The sequence below is a fragment of the Sceloporus occidentalis genome, unplaced genomic scaffold, assembly GCF_023333645.1.
Source record: "Sceloporus occidentalis isolate IW3139 unplaced genomic scaffold, rSceOcc1.0.p SCAF_12, whole genome shotgun sequence".
In the NCBI taxonomy this organism is placed as follows: domain Eukaryota; kingdom Metazoa; phylum Chordata; class Lepidosauria; order Squamata; family Phrynosomatidae; genus Sceloporus; species Sceloporus occidentalis.
In genome coordinates this window covers 15,584,499-15,610,170 of record NW_028316992.1, presented here as the reverse complement: position 1 = coordinate 15,610,170, position 25,672 = coordinate 15,584,499, and the positions used below count along the sequence as shown (strand labels likewise).

Sequence of the window (25,672 nt, the reverse complement as noted above, 5' to 3'; positions counted from 1 at the left end):
AACAGGACACAGAGCCAGAAACATTATACATGATCCATCATTTAAATTTCATTTTACTATTGGCATACTTAATTTTGTTGAAACTACTTATTTTTTTAATATTTATTTATTAAGCATATTTATATCCCCCTCTTCAGCCAAAAAGGCTCTCAGGGTGAATTACAAATTGGCAGTGGCATCACTGGGGTGTGTGGGAGGTGCAGACTGCACATGTGAGACCCCAGAAGGGGGTGATGCCCGGTCGGCCCACCACCCCCTGCAGGTGCTCCTTGGGCCTGCCCAGGTGCCCCTCGGGGCCCCACAGGTACTACTCTGAGCCTCAGGGAAGTCTCTGGCTCAGGTGGGCATTAGACGGCCATTTCCATGGCTTGTGTGGCTGTTTCCCTGGCCCGTGTGGCACTTCTCCCACCCGCACAGCCTTTTCTCCCACCCACACAGCTGTTTCCCTGGCCCACATGGCATTTCCCTGGCTCACATGACCACTCCCATGTGACTCTACCTTGAAGTCCCACCAGAATTCCCACCTGGAAATCCCACTTCCTCAGTAGTCCCACCCCTGACACAGGGTGACACCCAGTACAGGATCTCCACTGTCCTTAGGCTTACAATCTAAATAAGACACAAAACATAATGAAAAAGCAATGACAGTGGAGGAAAGGCAGTAGATGCTTGCTTGTCTTCCCACGCTCAGAGGCCAAAGTAATGGCAGTTAGAAAGAATATGGAGGGAGAGCCTCTCATTAGCTGCTGAGGCAAAGGTATATGCCTGTTGATAAACTTTACAAAACTGTCAAACAGATACCATTTACATTTTCCCTGGAATATTGGTGCTTTTCCCCCTGTAGATCAAAAACCTCTCCTGCTGTTCTTGGAACAGTGACACTGCTATATCCTGGAAAGCCCTCCTTCTAAAACTGCTGTCAATGTCTAACATGATCATGATAGGTAAGACGTTTCCACAGCACTCCTCTATCAAAAGGATTACAGTCTGCATCTGCATCCATGGATTCTTTATCCATGGATTCAAGCATCCACAACTTGAAAATATTTTTTTTAAAGTATGAATTCCAAATTAAAAAAAAAACTTGACTTATATATGTGACACCATTTTACTATGCCATTGTATTTAATGAGACTTGAGCATCCATGGATTTTGGTATCCACATGGGGTCCTGGAACCAAACCCCAGTGGATAACAAGGGCCCACTGTATATTTAGCTATTATTATCCAGACTCTGGTTATTTTGCTTTCTTTTTTGTAATTACAGATTTACATGGCTTTGCTCCCATTTCTCCCATTTTGGGAGAAAAGTGGGCTATATGTGCAATAAATTAATATATAAATATTGATGGTTTACTTTATTTAATTCATTTGTTTACAAAACATTTCTTGAACACTGCCTCCTTTATCTTAATGCCATCCAGCAACACTGCCTGAGCCTCCCCAAAGCCATCCATGTCATCATAATTCAGCAATGCAAATCTTTGCATCATCACTCTTAAAAAGGCATGGCCTTCATAAACTGGCAGTTAGAACAAAAGCTGTCTCATCTCTGATTCAGCACCCCCTGCCAGGCCACTAAAGTGGCCAATGGCCAGAGGTTGTTATGTTATGTTATGTTATGTTATGTTATGTTATGTTAGGGGAGATCACAGATGTTACACAGGGCTTGAATCACAGTTTATATGGGCCAGCAAACTGGAACTTGTAACTGGAATCCTGCACCCATCAGTATAGCAGCTTAGAGTATCCTCTCCCAAAACATGCTGTCATTTCAAGTGCTTCACAAGGCAAGTAAGCTCTATGTGAGAATAAGATCAATAAAGCTGAAAAATTAGACCCAAGGCTGTCTTGTATAGAGCTGGAATTTGAACCCAAGTCCAGAATTCAGCATGCTTCCTTGATATTCTTAGGCTGCATCTACACTGTAGAAATAATGCAGTTTGACACCACTTTAAGTGTTTTATCTCCAGTCTATGGAATCTTGGGATCTGAAGTTTTTCTTTAGCCTTCTCTGTCAAAGCATTCTGGTGCCTCACAAAAATGCAAATCCCATGATTCAGTCAGATGGAGCCATGGCAGTTAAAGTGGTGTCAAACTGCATTATTTCTACAGTGTTGACGTGTTTTAGTCCACTTCTCAGTAAATCTAGACGGTAATAGGATTATTCTTTGTGCATTCTGTTAAAAACAGTCATAGAGAAAGGTTAATAGCAACTGAATAAGATAGCCATCACTGACCTGACATGTAGTCTTTTTATATAAGAAGCACAACACGGAAGAGGGGGGAAAGACATGTGGAAGAGTTAATTCCATCCCCACTTTTTGTACTGACTTTTGCTGTACTGCTGTATGAAAGTTGTTAGGATCTAGGGATGTGGAAAATATTGGGCCCGTACAGACAGGCCAAAATAAAACTGCTTCAGGTCACTTTGGAGGTATGTTGTTTAAATGATGCATGTGTCCTAAGAGGCCAGAAGAAGTGCCAAAGCTGTGGTCCAGTCCTTAGGACTGAAGTGTGGCTTTGGTATGGCTTTGGCATGGCTTCTGGCTTCTTAGGGCGCATGCATCATTTAAACATCATACCTCCTAAGTGATCCGAAGCAGATTTATTTCGGCCTGTCTGTAGGGGACCATTCACATTTTTTTTCATCCTTGACAAAAAAGGGTGTTTTGACACATCTTGGTATTATGCTTTATGACTTAATAATGAAATGAAGGTTCTTAGTGTCTAGGGATATTGAGAATATTCACAATTTTTTTCATCCTCAACACGAAAGGGTATTTTGAGACATCTTGGTGCATTATGATTATTTTTGCACATTTTTGATCATTTTTTTACTTTTTGGAACTTGTCTTTGAAAATGTGCAGAAAACGTTCAGGACCTTGAGCAAGAAGTTATGTCTCTGGAAAATGTAATATTTTTCATCCAAATAAAATTTCATCCAAAAAAAATCTCCAGAAATTTTTGCAAAAAAATATGTGCAGAAACTCTTAATCTCACCAAATGAGAAAACACTGGATTTCCCCCATTTTTTATGAACAAATATGAGATAAGCAAAGATCTATAAGCCTACAAAAATCCTTTTTGACCCACAATTGTGAAACCATGTCCCATATAATCATTCAAAGCAAATGCATTTAATATAGAACATGATCAGTCATCTAAAGGCAAAATTCTCCTCTGCAGTCAGTGCAACACCCTTACAGAGTCCCACTCTTACAGTACCCTTTGCATTGATTTCATATTACAATGACAATGGCTGTTTCTGCATATGGCAGGATACCCTACAGACAGCTTGCAGTATCCCAGCCCTGTAGTTGTCCTGATCTCCCTCAAACAGACAATTTCCATGATGCTTTTTAGCTGTGTTTAGCATTTTGTGTTCACTTTAAAGGCTGAATTAATGAAGGGGGAACTACAGTAAATGGTAGCTTGGCGATGTATGGGGAAGGAAACTAGGCACAAGCAGTTGAGAAAATTCACACATGTTAAAAACGAAGAAAAGGCAAAACAGAGGAATTGGGGACATAGGGGCAAAGCAGATGGACCATCAGGGGCAGCCAGAGGCTGCTCTGGTCACAACCAGGCCATGCTTTAATTGGCTCCTTTTTTTGCAGTGGCTTCAGGCTGTCTTTTGCAGCCTCCGAGTGGCTTCTGGCCACTTTGTGTGTTATGAAAATGCTATGCTCCCAAAGTGACCGGAAGAAGCTTCTTTTGGCTTGTACATTTCAGGCCAATGTTAGCAGTGATTATAGCCTTAAACTTTAGTGTGATAACTTTGTCTAATTTTGACCCACAAATGTCTTAATCAAATCCTTCAAAGCCAATTCCTCTCAGTGCTTCTTTGAGGGGAAACACCAAAGAATGCTGACACCACCATTTTCCTGCCCAGGCATTTAAAAAGGTTGGCAGTTTGAGGCGCAGGTGCTTCATGATGGGGTGAGCTCCCATCACCAGTCCCAGCTTTTGCCAACCTAGCAGTTTGAAAGCATTCAGATGCAAGTAGATAAATATATATCATTCCTGTGGGAAGGTAAACAGCATTCTGTGCAATCATGCTGGCCACTTGATCACAAAGTAATCTCTAACAATGCTAGCTCTTTGGCTTAGTAACGGAGATGAACACTGCCACCTATGATCGGACAGAACTTGGCAACCTTGTCAATGGGGAATACCTTTACCGTTATTCAGAGAAGTGGATGCTTCCTTTTTTGCTAAGAGTTAAAGTACAGTACTTACACTGATCCATGGATAAGGTGCCCCAGGTTTTGGGGGTTGATTTGATATTTTTATTAAAATTTCTAGATTTATACATGAGCATACACAGTATTTTCTTTTAAAAATAGATCCGTACCAGGTTTGTGGGACAATGTTCCAGGTTCATGAGCCAATGTATAATTAAATCATTAGAACAATAAAACGTCACACCTACACAGACTGAAAACTTCAGAACCAAGTAAACAATACAACAAACTTTACAATCACTGAAATTAAAGACCTTCTCAGATACTTCTCCAGCTGCTGTGCACCTTTCTGAAGTAGCAGCATGCATTGATCCCACCACTGTATGAGGAGTAACTACTTTTAAAGTTGTCTCCTGCATTTGGTTGAAGTTTGTTAGAATCATTTTAAACCACCTTCTGGAAGACGTAGATCTCAATGGACAGTGAGGCATTTTATTTATTTTTACCCCACAGGTATAATTCCAGTGGAAGGCAAAACTCATGTGTTTCACAAACCTCTTCAGTTTAATGCAAAAAGCCCCATATGTATTTTTGTGCAGAATAATTTCCCCAAAATTTTTAGGATGTGCAAATACTTAGCAAAAAGCATACAATATTCTCATTGCTTCCTGGCCTAATTTTTTACCTGGGAAACAAATGACAGTGAATTTTATTACAATCCCCAATGTAAAATTCCTTCTCAGCCATGTCAAGTGGTAGCTAACCTTTGTCAATAGCAACAGAACAAGAACATAAAACTAGGACATGCTGAGCGCAGGCATTGTTGGTGGCAATGTTGGATTCCTAGACCACCCCCACCCATATATATACTCCCGTAGCTGACAGGGGCATATATTTTCCCTATCAAGTCATCTCCAAGTCTCTGCCCTGGAAAAGCTCCCAACATCACCAATTATTTCTCTGAAAAATGTTGGAAGAAATAATTATTTTACTCTTACCCCACAGTCTCCTTTGTCTCTCACACCAAGCACAATGACCGGCTCCACTAAAGGAGAGCCGAAGTCTCTTAAATAATTTTAAAGATTGTTTGTCTCATGGTGTTGTGAACTTCAGTGTTGTGAATTTTCATCTTCTCTCACACAATCCTGCTAACTATTAGAAACAACAATGGAAGCAAAATATATGCATGTGTGTGTATGTATTCCTAACTACCTAATAAAGAGAGCTTAATAGTAAGTAGGAAAAGAATTCATGCCAAGACTAGATAATGGAGACCTGCGATCACAAAGCAGCGAGCTGAATTAGAGTAGGCTGCATGCGTGACAAAGTGGCGGCTGTGAATTAGAAAGCTGAAACTTCATGGGAGAAAGGAAAGAGGATTACCACAGTAGGGATTGAATGAATTAACAAGAGAGAAAGAAAGGAAGAGAAAGAGAGTCAGAGAGAGATGTCAGTGCGGGCATGGAGAGGTGGAATTGGAGGGAATGAGGAAAGAAGAAATTGAAACTTTAAAAAGAGTGGATATAGAATAAAGATAAAGGGGTGGTTAGTAGCATGAAGGAATGAGATGAGAGCAAAATTTAAACTGGAAGAAGGGTCAAAAACAGTAAAATAAGACTGCAGGGAAGAAGAAGAAGGCAGACACTCTAGGATGAACATACAAAGACAATCTGGAATATTGAAGAGACAGGAGGAGATTTGAGCAGGATGGTTAAGCTTTTAATCACTGACCTAGGATCTTCTAGATCAGCAAAAACTTAGGGCACTGTACAACTGGAGTTCCTGGCCAGAGCACATGGGCCTCATGACATGCAACACAATTAGATTTTGTCTTCATAAATAGGACTGTCACATTGCTCTCAGAAGCAAATATGAAAATCCATTCATGTCTCTTTAACGTGAAAGCCCATTCATGTCCCTAGAAGAGATTGTTTCCCAATCTCTTCTAGGCCCCACAGCCCTAGGAAATGTTTGATTGATGTTCACACCCCCTACAAAAGTAATATCACATTTGAAGATGAAGAAGTCTAATTTCTAATCTTTTGAACTGCATCAAATACAAATCTAAATTGAGCAATTAGATTTTCTAATTTATTCAGAAACAAAATTGGGTGATGACTTGTGACTCGTCACTCAAGGACACAAGCCTCTCTTTGTTGCACTCCCAGAAATTCCATTTTGCACCCCCTGGCAGTATGGATACCCCAGGTTGGGAACCCCTGCTTTAAATGTAATACCGTAATACTACCAGGGTGAAAATGATACATTAATAGAATAAGGTTGGGGGGGGGGGAGGAAGACCTTCAAATTACTTTTTCCATTCTACACCTTCTTTGACCATAACCACTGTCTTGTGCCCTTCTCCAAGCATTCTAAGAATTATTTGTACACATCTTGTGTATGCTGCTTTGCCTTGTGTTTGATTTGCTTGAGACAGAGGAAGGGAGGACACAAATGCAATGTTAAACAATATAATCTGTTTTTCTCAGCTGCTTTGATCTAAAGTAGATGATACTGAAGGTCTACTGGGAAATCCAATACCAAATTTATGTTATAATTCTCAGCATCATTTAGGCACAGCAAGCATGCAGACTGGATTTTGGAGATCACAATTAAGCAGCATGAGTGGTTAATACCTGTTATTTTTTTGAAGATGAGAATGCAGACTAGTTTAGTAATAAATGTTTAATGACATTCCATAAACAAAACAACTGAAAGCTTTGCAGGACAAGCCTATACGTGTCTGTTCAGAGGTAAGTGCCACAGACTTGTTCCCTCTTTCCCTCTCTCTCTCTGTCCCCCCTCCACTCTCCAGACATATATGTGATTATAAAGCAAACCAAGAGCACTTCTTCCAGGTTTGTCCTGGATCCAAGAAGGCGGCAGTAAATCATTGGAAGTATATACAGTATATACTTATTGAAGAAATTAACAAACAGAACTTTAAAAATATGTGTCAAGAGCAAAATGTTTTGGTTTTGCCTTCTTCAGTTGCCAAAGATGAAACTGGGCTACATACTAGCTGATGGTTTAAATAGAACACTATAACATAACTACAGAATACTGCTAACATGGAGTGCATTTACACCAGTGATTCCCTATCTTTGGTCATCCAGGTTCTTTGGACTTCAACTCCCAAAAGCCCTAGCCAGCTTGGCCAGCAGTCAGAAATTTTGGGAGCTGAAGTCCCAAACATCTGGAGGACCAAGGTTTGGGAACCACTGATCTACACTTATAGGAAAATCCAGTTTACTTTCAGGTTACCCTGATCAGCAGGGACCACAGGCTTGTCTACATGATCACCATATACAAAGAGTGAGTTTGGGAGAATTGTCCACACAGCTCTCTGTTTCAAATTCATCTCAGTCTGATAAATTGCAGTATGCACAGTCATATGGCCACTGTGTTCTCCCCCCTTTCCCATGCATGTGAATGTACATAGTTCTGAACTCTTCCTCCCCTGGTCCTACACTGATATTGCCATGGGTGCAGTACACACACACACACACAAATATCTGGAGTAAATTCCAACTCTTTTGTGTCTAGATTAAAGCCCCGAGGCACTGAAAAGACACAGATTCAATCTGAATCATCCCATTCATTATCAGGACAGTTCCCTGTGGAGACAAGGTGAGATTGTTTTATTTGGCTGGTGCAGACATGATCATGGTTTTCTGATTTGCCACCTAGTATGCAGCCCATTTTCATCCTTGGCAAATGAAAAAGACAGAAGCCAAAGCATTTTGCTCTGGATCTGTAGTTTAAAGTTCTATTTCTTAATCATAAGTGTGTGTATGTGTATGTTTTTCTGGGGGGAGACTGCTTCCTAATGGCAGCAGTAGTAGCAAGTCTCCAGTTCTGTTCCCCAGAAGTAAAGCAATTACCCTTCTATAGTCAAATGGGTCCAGCAGCAAAATAAAGAAAAGAAAGGAGGATGCCATGTGATTAAAATGTAATTTTATTTATATCCCACCTTTTTCCAACATGGAACCCATGAGTCCCAATTTTGTGGTGAAAAAACAGGATATAAATGAATATAATAATATAACAACAACAACAGTTCACAAGGAAACAGTAATCACAACATAGTTATCAATGTCATTATTATTTTGTAGGAGACACAATGCAAAAAAAAAGGAGAGAGAGAGAGAGAGGCAGATTTAAGTTAATTTTCAAAGCAAGGACAAAAAGTAATTAAACTGGAAACTATAAAAGTCTTAAAGCAACATGGGCAGAACTGGTGGGGGGCGGGGAGAGGCTGGGAATAGAAAGTGAACAGTGCTCAGAAAAATATGGACAGCTATTATTCCTTTGGCAGGGTGAAAGACAATCGTTTCCTGTCAATGCAGCACAGTTCTGACATATCCCATTAGGAAGACATTGACATGAAAATGCAGTAGCACAGTGCCCTTGTCCCCTTGAAGCGCTCACTGCCAGACAGACACTACAAAACCCACTAGGCCTGCAATGCAGCACCAGCTGCACAATTAATCTGCTCTGAGCCTTAATTCCCAGGCCACTAGCTTGCCGGTATGTTGAGACAGACATCTTCCTCTTGCATACGGCCCTGAATTATGTTGCCTAATAATTGACGGAGATGTAGCGGAGATAACAGAAGATCGCTGTTTGGGAAGACCAATATATGTGCTTGTAACAGTCCAAAATCTCTCAAACATACATCTTTGAAGAGTATCAATTTCCTCTTCTCTTCAAGATAGTATATACATTCAGAGTTTTCCTAATCTAAAAGGCAGCTGTATTTTCTTCACAAATACGGGGTTGACACTACAGCAGCGTGCCAACTGGCAGACTGGATTATTGTTGTCACTTTGTGACTGCTGTGATTATTACACTGGCTTTAATTCAAATTACACAAAATTGTCTACAATTTGAACAGCAGGTACATTGCCCTTATCATGACTACAGAACAGTAAAAATACAACTTCAGAATTAATGTGTTGCAGTTGTGGGGAACAAATAATTTCAAGTAAGGCCTGCATAATTTTTTTGTTGTTTATTTTATCCTCCTTTCACTAAAAACATGTCCTGCATAAGACACACACACACACACACACAGAGTTGCCCCTTTAAACTCGTGGGGAATCTGTTCCGGACCCACCTGCAAGTTTGAAATCTCACTCATATTCAGGCCCATAGGCTTGAATGAGGCGTGTGCATGAGGGGTCCGTGCCACTGGCGTGTGCCCCATTAAGATGAATAGTGGACGCCCCTCCACGGATTTCCAAGTCCACGCATTTCAAGTCTGCGGACTTGGAAGGATGAGTGTGTGTGTGTGTGTGTGTGTGTGTATACATGTGACCCAACAGACAAATATACCCTCACTGAAGACAGTAAATTTCCTGTTTTTGTTGCTTGCCCTCAGATGCAAAATGGAGTGGTGGTTAGATCCTCAAGCATCTTTTAGGTCATACAAAATGGCTGATGATATGCATTTCGCCTTTTAGGTCACTAGTTGTACAGGTTCATTCTGAATATTGAAAATAGTGGTCAGTTCAGAAAAAAAGATAAACCTTTCAGATCACCATTATTATTTATTATTATTTTATTTTCTTATATCCCATCTTTCTCCCAACATAGGGACTCAAAGTGGCAAGGTTGCACAATGTTTTGGTCCCCAGGGGACATAGATGTAGCTGGTTCAGGGCTGAAGCAATGCACTCTTGACCTCAGACAATTAGACACTGCAAATGTGAGCAGGATTCCAGCCTTAGCTGATTAATCAGTGTGGGATGGTTTGAATGTGTAGAGATAAATCTTCAAAGCAATACTGCTTCTTTATTTATTTAGCAGCTATTTTATCAGCCTAACAGGCAATGAAAGCAATAGTAAACAGGCCTTTGCTTCTGATAAAGCATGGTTGCTTTCACTTATTATATTGTCAATTATGCCTCACTTAACTTAGAAACTGTACAAACTGGCCATTAAGGCTGGCCTGGGGGTGGAGTCGGCACATGGCATCCATACGATGCATGCCCCAACTCCACTCCCTGGCCGGCGTGACACCACACGCCACACCACATGGTGTGTAGTGTCACAGCACTCCTCTGGCGCTGCATCTAAATGACGCAACGCTACAGGAGCTCCAAAAAGCCATGGTACTGGCGACTATGGTGCTCTTTCCATGGCGCAGAATGGAGCTGTGGAAAGGTGAGATCGGGGCCACAGCGTGCATTGCCATGGCCCTGATCTGGTGCTAAAAGAAGCATCCTGTACAGCCCCTCAATCTACAAAAAGAAAAACTTAGCACTTAATCATAAAAAAGAGATACTTAACAATTCTATTTATATTCATATTTTAATACACAAATTAAATCAATTTTACTTGATTAATTAGTCCGTCAATTAAAAAAACTAATCCAAATATTCCTTAATATGTGGCCTACTCTGTTATCAAGCCAGGTTATAGTAGGCTGCTTGAATCTACTGGCTGCTTGAATTTATTTGTACCCAAAGAACTGTGGCCAGAAATGGACCGGCACAGAGGAGGAGTTAAGAAGTTAAGGCTTCAGGAACCCAAAAGCCTGAAGATTACTGATCTTTGCACCCATTAGTTATTATTCAGCACTTTGGACAGTATTATGGTTCACACATACACACACCTCTAGTGCATTTTATACTCTCTTTAAAATGTTCTCATAATCTATTGGTAATGGGGACATGATGAGGATAATTGCCAAAATTTTCTAAGATGTGAACAGCTATTTTATTTTATTTTAAAAAGATAGCTTGTGCACACAAAATTATAGTTCATTACAATTGTCAAAACTGAAGGGGGGGAAAGGAACTGGAAAAAGGAAACCAAGGCGGGATACAAACCGCCGCTTTGCGGCGCTTCCCCGCTGCCGCCGTTTGCTCCGCGCGGGAGCTGCAGCAGCCAAACCGCGCGGCTCCCGCGTGGAGCAAAAAAGAAGCTCCATTTCGGAGCTTCTTCTTGCGGCGCACTGATGACATCGCGAAGCGCCGCTGGCGCATTCACGACGTCATAGGTGCAGCGACACGTCTGGACGCTATTCGTCCAGTACGTAAAGATGGCGGCGCCCATGTGGAAGGAGTGCTGCCATCTTGTATGTATAGGATACATACTAGGGTTAGGGGGGTGCGGAAGCACCGCCCCTTCCTAACCCTAGTACGTATCCTATACATACTATATGGCGGTTTGTATCCCACCCAAGCAAATTCAGAGGCCCAGTTCTTCAAATAGACATGATTGTTCCTATGTGCATGGTCATTGAAGAGACCAAATGTAGCTACTGATAATTGGTTTTGCAAGGGTGGGGATTATATGGCCCTCCAAATTAATCTATTACACTTTATAAGCATGACTGCAATGTTCATCTGTAGCAGAAAACCATCCTCTACTTGGTCATGCTCACCATCCATTTCTCCATGATGATCATACCTGGGGAAAAGGTTCTAAAAATAAAAATTTGTTTTGAAAATGTAGTGGTGTGGAGTTTTTTAAAGTGTTACTTTGTATGGACAGACAGTGGGGGGAAAGCCATGGATACGCAGCAGGTTCAGTAATAATTCTGATTTGCAGAAAAAGCTTTATCATCACAAGTGCAACATTAACAAGAGCCTGTAGTTCTCCTCTTCAGAACGATCCCTTCCATTCCCCTATTATTCTCGTCTTTCATTCTGCAAGAGAAGGCAGGTACATTGCTCCATCCCCAGCAGAACTATGTTCCTAGAAGATTGTAGATAACATGTTTTTGCTTGGAAATGAAGTGTGTTCTTCCTGTGTGCCTTTCACCCCCAGCAAAACTGATAGGATTTATGTAGTGGCAAGAGGAGTTTTTATATTGGCATGTCTATGAGGTGCAGCCCCTGATCCTAGAAGCTGCACATCAAGATTTTTGTGAAACATATTTCTCTTACATTTCCTCTTTCTTAGGTACCACATTTCTGAAGGCCTTAAGCCCTCATAAAGAGTCACAGCATACATTCCTTATTTTTATCCAAACAAAACAAAGCCAATATAAGGAGCAGTTAATGTAAGCAGACTGAAATGCACTGTTTTAGTTACACATGACATATGACTTTTTTCTTGATGAAAAGAAGAACATTATTATGTTGACTGTGAATTCTCCCAATTTCATACCTTAGCATCTACCTACCTACCTACCTACTAACCTGCCTGTCCCTGTTTATTTTTGGCCATGTTCTCACAAACCGTGCGCAATACAACTGAGCCAAAAACAAAAATGGCCTTGCATCCTTTGTCTGACAGGCTGGATTCTTCGTAGTCTATTCATGGAGAGACTGTTCGGCTTCGTATGGGTCTGCTCCTGAATGCTAAACAACCTCCCTTTCTGTCTACTTTCTCTCAGTGGAGCTAATACAGAAATTCAGACAAGCGCGCTCACATGTTGGCATAGCAACACTGAAGAGAAAAGCTGCAACCCTTGGCATTCAGATGAGGAACAGTATCATCTTGTTCATGTAGCTGACTGTTTTGCAGAGTTTCAGAGGCACCTCTCTGATTTGTCTGAATAAGAACATATTTCATAACAATGAATTCATAGTTTATGAATGGGTACCTATTAGCCCCATGCCATTATGTACCATGTATCTAATCAGAAATATGCAGATGCTCAAATGAGTTTATAATGGTTGATGAACTTACAGCGCTAGTGAAGGATATAGCAAGTTTAACTCAAAGTGAGCTTTATAAGTGGGGGGAGGGCTTTGCCAATGAACTGCATCAGAACAACCCAAGGCTATTAGCAAAGGACAAGTGGATGCTATAGTCAGGCAAGGAAAATATATGCAAAGCCTTTTGATGCAAATTCATTCAGGGAAAGGCAATAAAATTATTAAAGGAATGAATGTATTGCCTTTCAAGCATATAGGTATGAATAAAAATCCACTCTCCTAGCTAGCTCTTTGAACTCTGGTTCAGGAGATACTAAAAAGCAATGTCCCATATTTATGAAGTATAGAAAGCAAATCCAATTTCAATGAGAAGATGAAGGACCAAACTTATGTTTAAAATGTGTTCCAAAGTCCTCTTCCAACAATGTCTTTATGCTGAAAGCTATAAAATTTGCTTGCACATTCCTTTGCCAATAAACATTATTGGGTTGCATCATGACTGTGGCAACTATTCTATATCCCTTTACCTGGGAGTAATCCCACTGAACTCAGTGGGGCTTACCTCTCAGTTAAGAAACGTAGGATTGCACTATTAGCCGCATGTAACTATGTCCATACGGTTTCAGTTAGACCCAAGTAGAACCTCAGCTGATTTCAGTGGGACCTAAGTGCAATTAATTTAACCTGGATCCAACAGTATGGAGAAGAAGAAAGACAAAAGAAATCTCTAATTTGAAAAAGAAGAACACTGTTGTTGTTATTTTTGTTTAAAAAGAACTATAAAAAATCCCATGAGAGTATGTATGCTAGTGTGTTGCAGCAAAAAACAAAAGTCTTGCAGCCCTTTAACACAAAAACCTTTTATTTGGCATACACTTTTGTGAACTGATGAAACAGGCTGCCATTCACAAAAGCCATGTTAAAAAGAGTCGCCAGCTATGAATATATTTAAAATACTAATCACATCTAGCAAAGCTAGAATGGTTGTGTGCAAATCCCACTTCTCTTATTATCATAATGATGTGGTTACCACTGCAAGCATTCATAAGCATTCAGGCATCTCCTTAGGCAGGAAACTGTTTGTCTGAAATAGCACCTATACTATTTCACCCTACAGTAGAAATGCTAGGGCAACCATCGTAAATTATGCAGAGACATTTAAAACCTCACTGCAATTATGAGCTCTCATAATGCTTCATGTAGGTTTCCCCCTACTACTATTATTGCTATAGCTGTGGTTAGTATTAGCTAGTCTGGCAGCAAAGAATGATGATTCAGGATTATCATTCTCCATTAAAAAATAAACCTCTCACTTAAATTTACTCCCCCCCAAAAAATACATAAACTGATTGTGCAATGCCTCAAATTGTTTCATGTCCCTCTTTGATTAGACAGTTCTGTACTCCATCCATTTCTCTAATCCTAAATGAACGTGCACTTTGTTGTTTACATGGGAATTCCCACTTATCTATAGGTACATCACACAGTGGAAATAACATATTGGACTTCATTTAGGGTATAGGAATAGACAGAGTAGAAAAGGATCCACTCAGAGAAATGAGAGACCATCCCTATGTAGACATGCATCTTGAACATGTGTGTGCACAAAGGGAACCTGCACCAGCCCTGTCCAACATCCTTGGGCATGTTGGATTCAACCCCCATCTCACATCTGAAATCCTTACATTCAGGGTGAAGGACAGAAGGAGATTCAAAATGTGTTCATTTGAACATGATCAAAATCCTTTTTCAGGCCAGGAGGTGCTAGTCACATCACCGTATGCCCTTGGGTCTTGAGAGAGGGAAGAAGTGTGGGCACCCACATCCTCTTACATGCTTTTTGTCCTCACATATGCATGACAACCACCTGAAAAGGGCTCCTGAGAGGAATTAAGGGACCAGTCAAGGGGGGGGGGGGAACCCATGCTTAAGTGACTTTGGAGTATCAATTCAAACACATTACTATACTTGTTGCTATAGTAACAGAATGAATTATGTTCAAATCCCGTTTAGCTTCTTATCACTTTCTCATTTTTGGGCTTCAGTATAAAGAAAATAATGAGCCCATTGATTTTGGATTTGGAGGTTTACTTAAGGTGACTATACTTGCATTATTTGCAAGTTTCCCACTCACTAAATGAAACATCTGTGGATGGCTTGCACTTATGAAGCAGCTACCACAGGTTAGTGAGCAAAAAGCAATCATGACTTCTCAAGAGAGACAAGTCACAAGTTCAGCTGCAACTAGACATTCAAGTGACTGACCAGAGAGACTGCTAGTGGTGTACACACATTTGTGGATCAGAACTAGATACTGGGTTCTATAACCAAAGTCAGGTTCTTCTGCAGAGTGTGCAAAATCATAACATAAAAATGGATACAGAGCAATCTTAATTTCATGTACAGGGTTACGTCAATTCATTTGAAACTCTTTTCATATATAGTAAAAAACCTGTAATAGTGTTCACCTTAGGATCACCATAATTCAGAAACAACCGGGACTGCTTCCATGTGTTGCAAACCCACTACATAGGGAGATTCACCTGGGATCACACCACAAAGAAGCTCTTTCTTCACTACTTAATGTCTCCACATAGGGGCCACAGTTTGTTTAAAATACACTTCACACCAAATTACTTTGGTTGCGATTTTTTTGCATCAGATCACATCTGAAGTCTTGCAGAACTAGAGGTCTTGCAAGATTTCAGATGAGATTTGTCAGGCCTTACACAGGCCTAACAATGAAGGAATCAGATATTTTAGGCTGGACTTTAGCACAACCCACCCTCCTGCCCTCACTACACTTGCTTTTCCTGCTTTTGGCATCCCCAGGCTTTAGCTAGTCACTTTTGGGGGCTGGGAAGGAATTTTCCCATGTTATTGGAGCATGGGTTTTTCACCTTTCCTGTTTTTTCCAACTGCTTGTGAGCTTACCTACTGTTCTGTCCATGTACTCCTATTTGCAATTATTGATTTTGTATTTTATTGTTGCTTTTTGTGTTTGTAGTTATCACTGGGCTTTCCTTTATTTAGGGTCTTAATTGCTTTAACTGCTTGTGGTACCTTCTGCTTATCTATCAGCTTTTCTACCTCTTGCTTTTAGGTAGCATTGCTGTTTTGTCACAACTGGTGGATATGGAAGAGAGGAGGGGACATTGGGCAAGAGTTAAATGAGGGGGTAAGTTAACCAATGGGTTGAATAGAGAGAAGACAGGGGATGCCTGCAGTTGGGGAGGATGCATGTGACCACAACCCCAGTCTAGATTTCAGATACGATACATTGCTTGACCAATTTGGAATGCAATATGCTGAGGTTTAACTGACCTACATGAGTTTCCACCCCCATGATGAGCATTAGCTGGTCTGGAACCATTGGGCTCCATGTCCCCTCCTTCTTATTGTTAAATACACACTTTATAATTACATGATTAATCATTGCAATAGTTCCATTAAAGTTGTAACCAAGCTTACAACACATAGCCCAATGTCCAGCCTTCTGTCTCAGCTGTCTTACAATATGATTTGTTTTAAAAAATGTCTAAGTAGCTTGATACACTCCAAAAGCAAAACTTGTACATTATGTTTAATATGCCAATGTGAATATAATTTAGGATGTTTGTCAGTTTCTAAAGCAGTGTGGTACAGTGTTCGGTATTTAGTTCAATTACTATCACTTGGAGTAAAGAACAGAAAATAGAATGGTTAATTAGCATCTTATTCCCCAAGGGACTCATCAGCAACAGAATAAGAGCATACTTACTTTGGTCTTTGACAGCATAACTACTAAGCAGATCTAAACATAAGACCCACGGGTTTATGCATGTGGTCTGAGTATGGTCTGTTTTCTTCTCACTATCACTTCTCAGGAGTATTTACTTAGGAGTATCCTACATGTAGTGTTTTGAAAGCACCAATTCCAACATAAAATGTTAATCTGAAACACAAAGTCTAGGGTCACTTCTTTTAAATACCAGACTTCAACCCCCTTGACCCCTGAACACAGAAACAATCTTTCTTTCTTTCTTTCTTTCTTTCTTTCTTTCTTTCTTTAAGACTCTTGTCAATTTTCAGGCCCCAAAGGTAAATATGCAGTACAATGATAGGAAGTGCCGCAATGCTGCAGCACGAAACACCACAAGTTCAGGAGCATTTGTTTTCTTTCTGCATGTTTGTGTGTATGTGCACATACAGAAAGAGATTCAGAGAAAGAGAGAGAAGGAGGGATTTGGAAATGGACTGGAATGGGAGAAAATATGAACATTGATTTTCTGTCAAATCTCATAAAGACAACCCATGCTTCTAAAGTCAGGAGAAGACAGCACCCCTTCGATATCTCCTTGAGAAATAACACCAGGCTTGGGAACTGAATTTCTCACATTCCCATACATCAGCGCTGGGAAATGTGGATGGACAGTTTCCAAGAATGAGCAATGCATTTCGACTTCACTATGAATCAGTGGGAAATGGTTCACTGCTTTGCAGGGGAGGTGGGTAAGGCCCTTGATGAAAATAAGGGGCAAATGAAACTGGAGCAAGCCTCTCTTGAATCACCCTCATGCTGCAGAGTCAGCAGATGTGGTCACAGGCAATCATTCTGCCTGGCTGAGGAAAATTTTCTCACTATCTCGGAAGATTGCCTGCAGGAAGATTAAACTGTCTGCACAAGGTAGGACTGTGGAGACTAGGCATGGAGAAATAGTAAGTGCATAAAATATCTTGTATTGGCTTAATTGCTGCAATAACCCTCCAGACAAAAAAAGAACGAGCATTATAGGATCTTCACAGGGGATTAACAACAACAAGAAGAAAACCCCAGGTTGCAGTTTGGATAAGATAGCTCCAGCATCAATAACACTGCATGGTATCCTCTATCTATCTATCTATCTATCTATCTATCTATCTATCTATCTATCTATCTATCCTTTTACAAGCAGGATAACCCTGCTTTTATTTTCCTTCCAATATCCCATTTGCCTTAACGTATGCACTGAGCTGCCGCTACCTCTCTTGCTGTATTCAGTTTTCTTAGGATTCCTCCTTTCTCCCCTACACTAGCAAAGAGCCTGCTGACCCACCCTGTCTTTCATGTCTACGATTTAGTTACTTCTTTTTCTGTCAATTTCATGCTGCCTGACAAGGATTGGGAGAATGGTGTGGCACACAAGTATAAGCAGCCGCAACTTGATCTGCGCATTGTTAGGGGCTGGGTTGCCCAATCTCTTCTGTTTCAGTCTGAGAAAAGCTTAAAAGGGTCTGTGCAGTAGTGCCAGCAAATTACACTGAAAATAAAACCCACCACTCCAGACACTGGAGGCCCAATATGGACTCACTATTGACTTCTTGCCCCTCACCACAGAAGCTGCTTCTGCTGCCATAAGAAGCCACATTTATGCCTTATCTATATATAGATTTGCAAGTCAGGCTAGAATGGGATCTTTCTGTGAGCAGAATAAACTCTGCTCTCAGAAGTTAAAAATCCAAAGTGGCATTTTTTGTCAACAGGATAGCAGAAATCCACATATTCAGAAATATCCATTTTGTTACCTTATTTCAATGTGGCATATTTATACACAGCGAAATGGTAGCAAGGACAGTACAGTATATTAAAAAAGTTATTCAAGCACACAGAGATCCAAGTCTCAGTTTATATAAACTTTTCCTGCTGATGCACCAGGGAAAAGAATAAAACTCTTATCTGACACCCCCCTCCCCATCACTAGAACATCACTAGTTTATTTGCTTTCCATTTTTCAACAGTGTGTGAATGCTCCAGTGAAATCTCTCAAAGCCACATCAACCATCTGACTCAAAGGATTTTAAAAGTGAGGTCATACTCAGTAAATCTTAAGGGATGCTGAAAGCACAACACAAGGGGAAGTTGAGTTGTGCAAACCTAAATATGCCACTTGCAATGATGGATTATGTGTGCTTGGGTGATTACTGCTATTAGTTTATAGTGTTAACCCTGTGGTTACTTTTTCTGAGTTTTACGTCCAAAACAAATTTAATCCAAATAAACCACAGTCAAGATCAGAAGAATATGAAGATTAAACAACAGTTTGTCTGAAATGCGCTGAGGTCACAGCTCAATAAAGATGAAATAGTAAGATTTACAATAATGATTTCTATACACTGAAGTGTCTGCTGTTGATTTGAATTATTTGTTATTGTTCTTAATAGTCTCAAAAATGCACTACTTTTCAAAACAATAATATATTTGGTATTGTTGTTTATAAAATAGGAGCCATATTGTTGACTGATGATATGCTAACAGAATTAAAAAAACAAGCTCCCTTTCTGAAACAGGCCTAACAATCAGAGGAAGAAGGAGGTAAATAAATGAAGGGGAACATTTTACAAATATTGAAATACTTCTGAAAGGCTGAGATATAACGCTGATAGTAAAGTAGATATGGGAAAGCCCTGGACTGTGGCACAAGGGGGCTGCAACTGGGAGGGAGGGAGAGAGAAAGCTCTGTGACAGGTTTGCCTCAGAGTTGCCCTAAATCAAAAATGACTTTAAGGCACACAGCAACAAAGCTTTCCAAACATCAAATATTTTTGATTTCCACAAGGGAGATGGATTGGGCCATTTATGACTTCACAGAAATGACTTTTCAGAGCAACTTTTGCTAAATATTGTACTAAAATATTTTAATTAGACTGTTTTCTCCTTCACTTGTTGAAAGATGTCCCCCTCTTTATAGCCCTGAGGGATCTGAAAACCAACTACAAGGATTTTTCTAGAGTTTCGTAGCTGGCACATTATGTTTTAATGTATTTGCACAGGCAAAATTCCAAAAACCACCCAGTTGACTAAAATATTTTTTTAGATGGGACTCCAATTGACCCTCAAAGGAATGGCTACCTAATTGCATATAAAGGGTATAAGAGGATTTTAAAACATCCATAGATTCATACTGACAAATAATGCATTTCAACATTATTCTTTCTAAACACTGCTTTCGGACTACAACTCCAGTGGACATTTTAACAGTAGTTGTAAAACTGCTTGAGGAAACGGATTGAGGAAACTGCACTGGTGATGTCGCAGGCCAGCCTTCCAGAAGGTGATGCCTTTCCAGTGTTTTGAGGTACAATTTACATCAGCTTCAACCTGTGTAGCTATTTGCACTCAGAGCTAGAGTGCAAATAGCTACACAGCTTGCTATAGGCATAAGCCCAATCGACTATTGATTTTCCTCTGGTTCAACCACTGAACCATTCTGAAAATTGGGCAGAGTGGTTTATTAAGAGCTCAGCAAAGCAGTAGAGAGAAAAAGGGGCATGTCTGCATCAAATTCAATCAGGATGCAATCATTTTTAATCTTTCTTATCTGTCTTCATTAAACTTGGGTAGGACTTTGGCTTCCAAGGGAAAAGCAATGAAATATTTGAAAAGATGTGCATGAAAGTGTTTCCAGCTGAAGGGCGTATTTCAGACTTATATGTAACTAAGGGCCCATTCACATTACAAAAAAAATCGGTTCTGAAGCCGATTCAATCACGTGAAGTTCCTACTCACCCCGAATCTCACACAAGCGAATCCGGGGCTTGCACACCCGTTCCGTGTTAAATGGCCCCTAGCGCGGTGTTTTTGAAATCGGCGCAAATACCGTTTCTTTTGGAAAACCCCGGGTCCTGGGAATGAGAACTTGGCCTCGATCACGATCGAGGCAAATTGAGGGAGGGATTTAGGTCAGAGGGTGGGCAAAGGGCAAGGCATTTCCTCCCCTCATCGGAGGGGAGGGGGAGGAGGAAAGAGCCCTGGGAAGAAGGGAGCAAGGGAAGGCATTCTTTAGGAGCCTCTTCTCCCTGCATCCCCTGCCCAAAGCCCTCTGTCACTGGGCATTCCTTCCCTTGCAGGAGGAAAAAATTCAGGTCACGAACGGAGCTCATGTCAGGCAACCCCCCCCCCCCTTTTCAAATTCAAACAATTTTTTTGGAGCAAATATGCGCATTGAATACATTATGTTTGTATTCCAGAGGCAGATGGAGCTGGGCTTGCACTTTATATCCTTGGATCTCCTTGCCTTCTGCAGAGGGGGAAGCTACAAATGTTGCAAACAATCAATGTTACATTTTTAACAATTTTTTTGGAGCAAATATGCGCATGGTTTGTCTTCTTGAGCAGATACAGCAAGGGAAGCAAAGGGAAAGCTAATATTGCTTTTAAAAGCATAAAAAAAATGCATGGCAATCCCATCCTTTGCCTGGGACAGGGGCAGATCTGACCCCAAAGCCCACAGGTTTATAAAAAGAGAGAGAGAGAGAGAGAGAGAGAGAGAGAGGCTTCTCTCTCTCTGCTTCAGCCGCTGAAACCCCTGTGCCTGGCTCTTTAAAAAGGGAGGACACTTTCCCCGATGCCCTGCAAACGTCACCATGACGATAGCTTGATTGGCAGCAGCCACCTCGCCAGCAGACACAGAATGCATTTGATTTCTAATTTGCAGGTCAAAATGCATTCGATTTCAAATTTGTAGTGGGCACTTGCTAACGGAGCGATTCGGGGGAGGGGCATCCGGATCAGCCCAGTTCCTTCCAGGTCTTTTAGACCAGTATGAATGGGGCCTAACATTTTCATCCAGGGAGTTTCCCCCAAACTTGAACCATGATGCTTTTATTTAAAGAGAAAGATTTCCAACACTATCAGTTTATGAAACAACTTTAGGGTCTGAAGATTTTAAACTGTCCAATTGCTGAGAAATTATGGATATGGTTCTCTACCCCCCACCTCTGTAATGCAGAGGTGGGATGGCCCTCCAGAATACAAATCAATGTATTCAAATTACATGAAAAGAGGTTCCACCGAAACACTAGGAAGAACCTGTTGACTTCAAGAGCTGTTTAAGAATGGTACAGACCATCTTGGAGGGTAGCGGGCTTTCCTTCATTGGAGTTATTTAAAAAGAGACTAGATGGCTATGTTTCAATGGTACTTTACTTGTGTTTTCCTGCATGGCAGGAGGTTCAACTAGATGTCAACTCTGTGATTTGATGTTCTGAACTGCAGCACCCAGTAGCCTTTGCCAGCTTAGGCAACAGTGAGGACTGCTAGACACTGACAACATCTGGAGGGCCACATGATCCCTTGTTGTAAGGCAACCTTTGATACATTGTGGTTCTGCAATAGCTAATAGGATTTCATGAAACAGCACTACTACATTTTCTCTGTGTGTGTCTTTCTCATCCATCCTCTCTCAAATCCAAGCCATTGATAATACATATGGAAATGCTAGTTGCATAGCCTTACACTCCATCCTAGGTGATTCATAAATCCCTCTCAAGGCCTGAAGATCCCATCTTTAGCCCACTCCTTTACTCACCCACATTCCATGAGTCACCTTCCCTCTTTTTCAATACTAACTTGCTGTTTGACAATTAAGACAAAGCACCTCATCATACCTCATATAAGCTGTTATGCCTAGTGATGACGATACATAGAATTTATATCCTAATAAATCAAATGTACTGCAGTAAATAGACAAATAATGGCTCCATACTTTGTGCTTTCGGCATAGTTTAATCTGTTTACAATTACTTACACTGTGCCTCTGATTTGCAGAGCTTTGGTTTTTTACCCTGCAGCAAACTACAGACTTTGTTTATATGCAACCTCATGGCTACTCAACTTGAAGCTGCACACTTCATTAAAAACAACAAACCAATAAACAGACTTGGACTGAAATCACAAGATAGTTTTGGATAGTGTTGAGTCAAAGCTTTGGCCAACTTTGCTCCTTTTGTTGTGTAACTGTAACTTTTTAGTTACTTTTATAGTTACAGGTGTATGGCATCACTAAATGATAAAACAAAAATACCACATGGTTCAAGCATTGGTTCACACCACTGTTTCATGATCTGCTGTGCAGGTCAAGATGGCAACAAGGTTGATGGGGAACAGTATGTTTTCTACCGAAAATGCCAGCATACAACATTCAGCTTTTTTTAAAGTAACTTATTTTTACTACTTTTGAGAAACGGGAAAGTAAATAGTAATGACAATGGAACTCTTGGGGGTCTCAGAATGATAACAGCAAATGATAACAGGAATGTTTCACCTTCTGGCTATTGTTTAGACCAACTATTACTACTTGAGTTCACTGGTTCTATGCACTGATTCTATTTCAGTGTGAAGCAGTTTGAGGTGTGGAGCCTGGATAGAAACTATTTGCTCCTGAAAATAGAAGGATGAATGAACCTTACCAAAGAGGAGTGAATGAATCTTTCCAGATTCAGGTAAATAAGAGTAGTTTTTTATAATGTGGTGTGGGTGGGTGCGTTTTATGATCATTGTCTATTTTCCCAAGCCATATCTATGCATAAAGCTATAGCAGGTTCTGAAAAGGCAAAATGGGCTACACAGCTTCACAATTCAAGATGAGTTTATTTGCAAAACAAAATGTGCCTTATTGTTAAATACTTCCTGAACATAAAACAGCATCATATACAAACAGCTGTGCAACATTATTTTCCCCTGGTGTACTAGTCTTCATTTTATAAAGAGCTTTATTGGGAGGGGGTTTAAAACTGTATCTCTTTCACATAAATCAAAGGGGTACATCCTATTTCAACATTTCATTCTCCTGTCGGACCAGTTCTAACCTCAGTCCTATCACTTGACAGAGCTTCATGTTATACCCGATATAATAATATACATCCGAGGAATCTGGCAGTGTTCAAAACATCAAGACTCACAAACATTAACATTAAACAGCTGGTCTCATTTTAGTCACAGCAAGCCACATGTTCGTCTACCAATCTTCCATTTAGCTGTTATAAATTTGACAAAAGCGCATGTGGCGTCAGCAGTCAAATCCAATGTCGTGATTGTAATGGCCTCAATGCTGAACTCTAAAGCAGCTCTTTTTTCTTTTCTTCTCTCCACCTCCTCCCCCCCCCCCCCTTCCTGCCTCTTTCTTTTATTTTCCTGGAGTAAAGCAACTTAACAAGCTTGTGAAGAAATCCTTTGTGACAGTGTCTGCCCTTGATTTCCCTCTCCAGGCTTGATTCTATGAAAGGACAACTATGGAACACAGACGCCTTGCCTTACGCCGAGGCAGGCCATTGCTCTTGTCTAGCCCCTATTTCTGCACAAGCTGGCAAGAGCCTTCTAAAATCTCAGAGCCCTTTCACACTACGCAATTATTGCCCTTTGATTCCACTTTAAATGTTATGACTTCATCCTATAGTATCCTGGGATTGTCCACTGAGGGAAGGGCCTGTGGAACCCTCGGCCAGAAAATCATATTCTGGTGCCTCTGACCAAACTATACAAACCCCAGGAGGACACCACAGGATGCTGCCATGGCACTTGAAGTGGAATCATTGTGCTGTACTTGGGTACTGAGAAATACTCCCCATTCAGGACCTTCTCCAGACCTATTGCCTTAGGGGAAGGGACACTTGGCTTCTTGAATGTTGCTTAACTATTACCCCCCAATCATCCCTCAGGTTGGTCAAGGATAATGTGAACTGGAGTTCAACAATATGTAGAGGAACACAGATTCTCCAGTAGTATATTAGCTGAAAGTCTTCTGGAAATACAAACATGGAGCATAGGACCAAACTGTCTGCAAAGCATATGCTCCACCACTGGCAAACCTCCTTCCCCCGCTGTGTATTTTATCCTTTCCAAATATTTTCAGGATATGACCTTGCCCAGGCCAAGTCATAGTGTCCTCCACAAGAGACTCTGGCCCACTGGCCATGTTAGTGCACTCCCCGCTGTAGCTTTGTCCGAGCCAGATGGCCAGAATGCCAGGGACTAAAGAAGAAATAAATGCAATGTTGTTTCCTTTAAAAGCAAAGATTGAAAGAACAGGACAGAGGGGTGGATTCAGGGGATGTTTTTACCTGCAGTTTCTTTCTCTGCTGTCGCTACTTCTCCATTGATCCCATTCTCTTTGGTTCTGGAATATGAGCTCTGTTGCCCACGTGCCCCATATCCTCCATCTTCATCCTCTCTGTATGGAAATCCATTGGCACTTCTGACCAGTCCTTCACTTGTGCCACTTTGCTCCTTGATCTCGGGAGAATGCGAGTGGGAAGAAGCTTCCGCTATCTGACTTGAGGTCCAGTGCGGTGCCTTAGCTTCATCCTTCCTTTCATCAGCCATGTTTCTGATCCTTTGCAACCGTTTCCCCTAGAAATAGAAATGAATGCAAGATCACTGGTGGATCAAACAGAAACTTTATGCAGATATATACTTTGCAAATAGTGAAATCTATTAAGACTGGGGTGGGGTAACTGTGAGGGGGCAGGGACAATTTTTCCACCCAATTTGCAGCTAATTTTTGAAGGATTCTCAGCAGCTCTACTCAGCACAGCCAAAACTGAGGTTTACTGGAAGTTGCAGTCCAACAACATCTAGAAGGTCAAATGATCCCCACCACTGGCCAAGTGAACACTTATGTAAGTTCATTTGATTCAATAGGTCTACTCTAATAGGGATTAAGAATTGGATTTAGGCCCATGATACATGCTGAGACTTATAATTCTGAAGGATGCAATGCCATTTCAGAGTACAAAGGAACATAAATTAAAGTCCTGGGAGTTTGCATATCTCTTCAATGTGTCCAACATGTCCTTCTGCCTCCAAAATGATCAGTATGCTGGGTGGCTCTCAGTAATATCTAGGAGCAGAAACTGGGTCCTTGTGCTTAATAGAAAGTTACTGAGAGAAATGTAGATGAATTCATTATTATGTTGTTTGTAGGACACTTTTTTCCTAGTTCAGAATGCCAGAGAAATACCTAGAGAGAGTCACAATCTCTGTGTGTGTGTGTGTGTGTGTGTGTGTGTGTGTGTGTGTGTGTAAATAAGGAAATTACTACCTGCCTGCAATACATTCCTGAATGTAGAACTGA

General features: G+C 40.8%; 1 protein-coding gene across 14 annotated transcripts in view; it reads right to left on the bottom strand.

The window, feature by feature from the left end:
* The window catches only part of MAP2 (microtubule associated protein 2), a 110,335-nt gene extending 85,390 nt beyond the window's left edge, over positions 1–24,945 (bottom strand). For all 14 annotated transcript variants that reach the window (XM_089477814.1, XM_089477805.1, XM_089477806.1 and 11 more), the window contains exon 1: positions 24,660–24,945. In XM_089477814.1, the coding sequence (XP_089333940.1) occupies positions 24,660–24,921 (262 nt within the window). In that variant the 5' untranslated portion in view covers positions 24,922–24,945. The remainder of the gene's footprint in view (positions 1–24,659) is intronic.
* Positions 24,946–25,672: the final 727 nt, after the last annotated feature.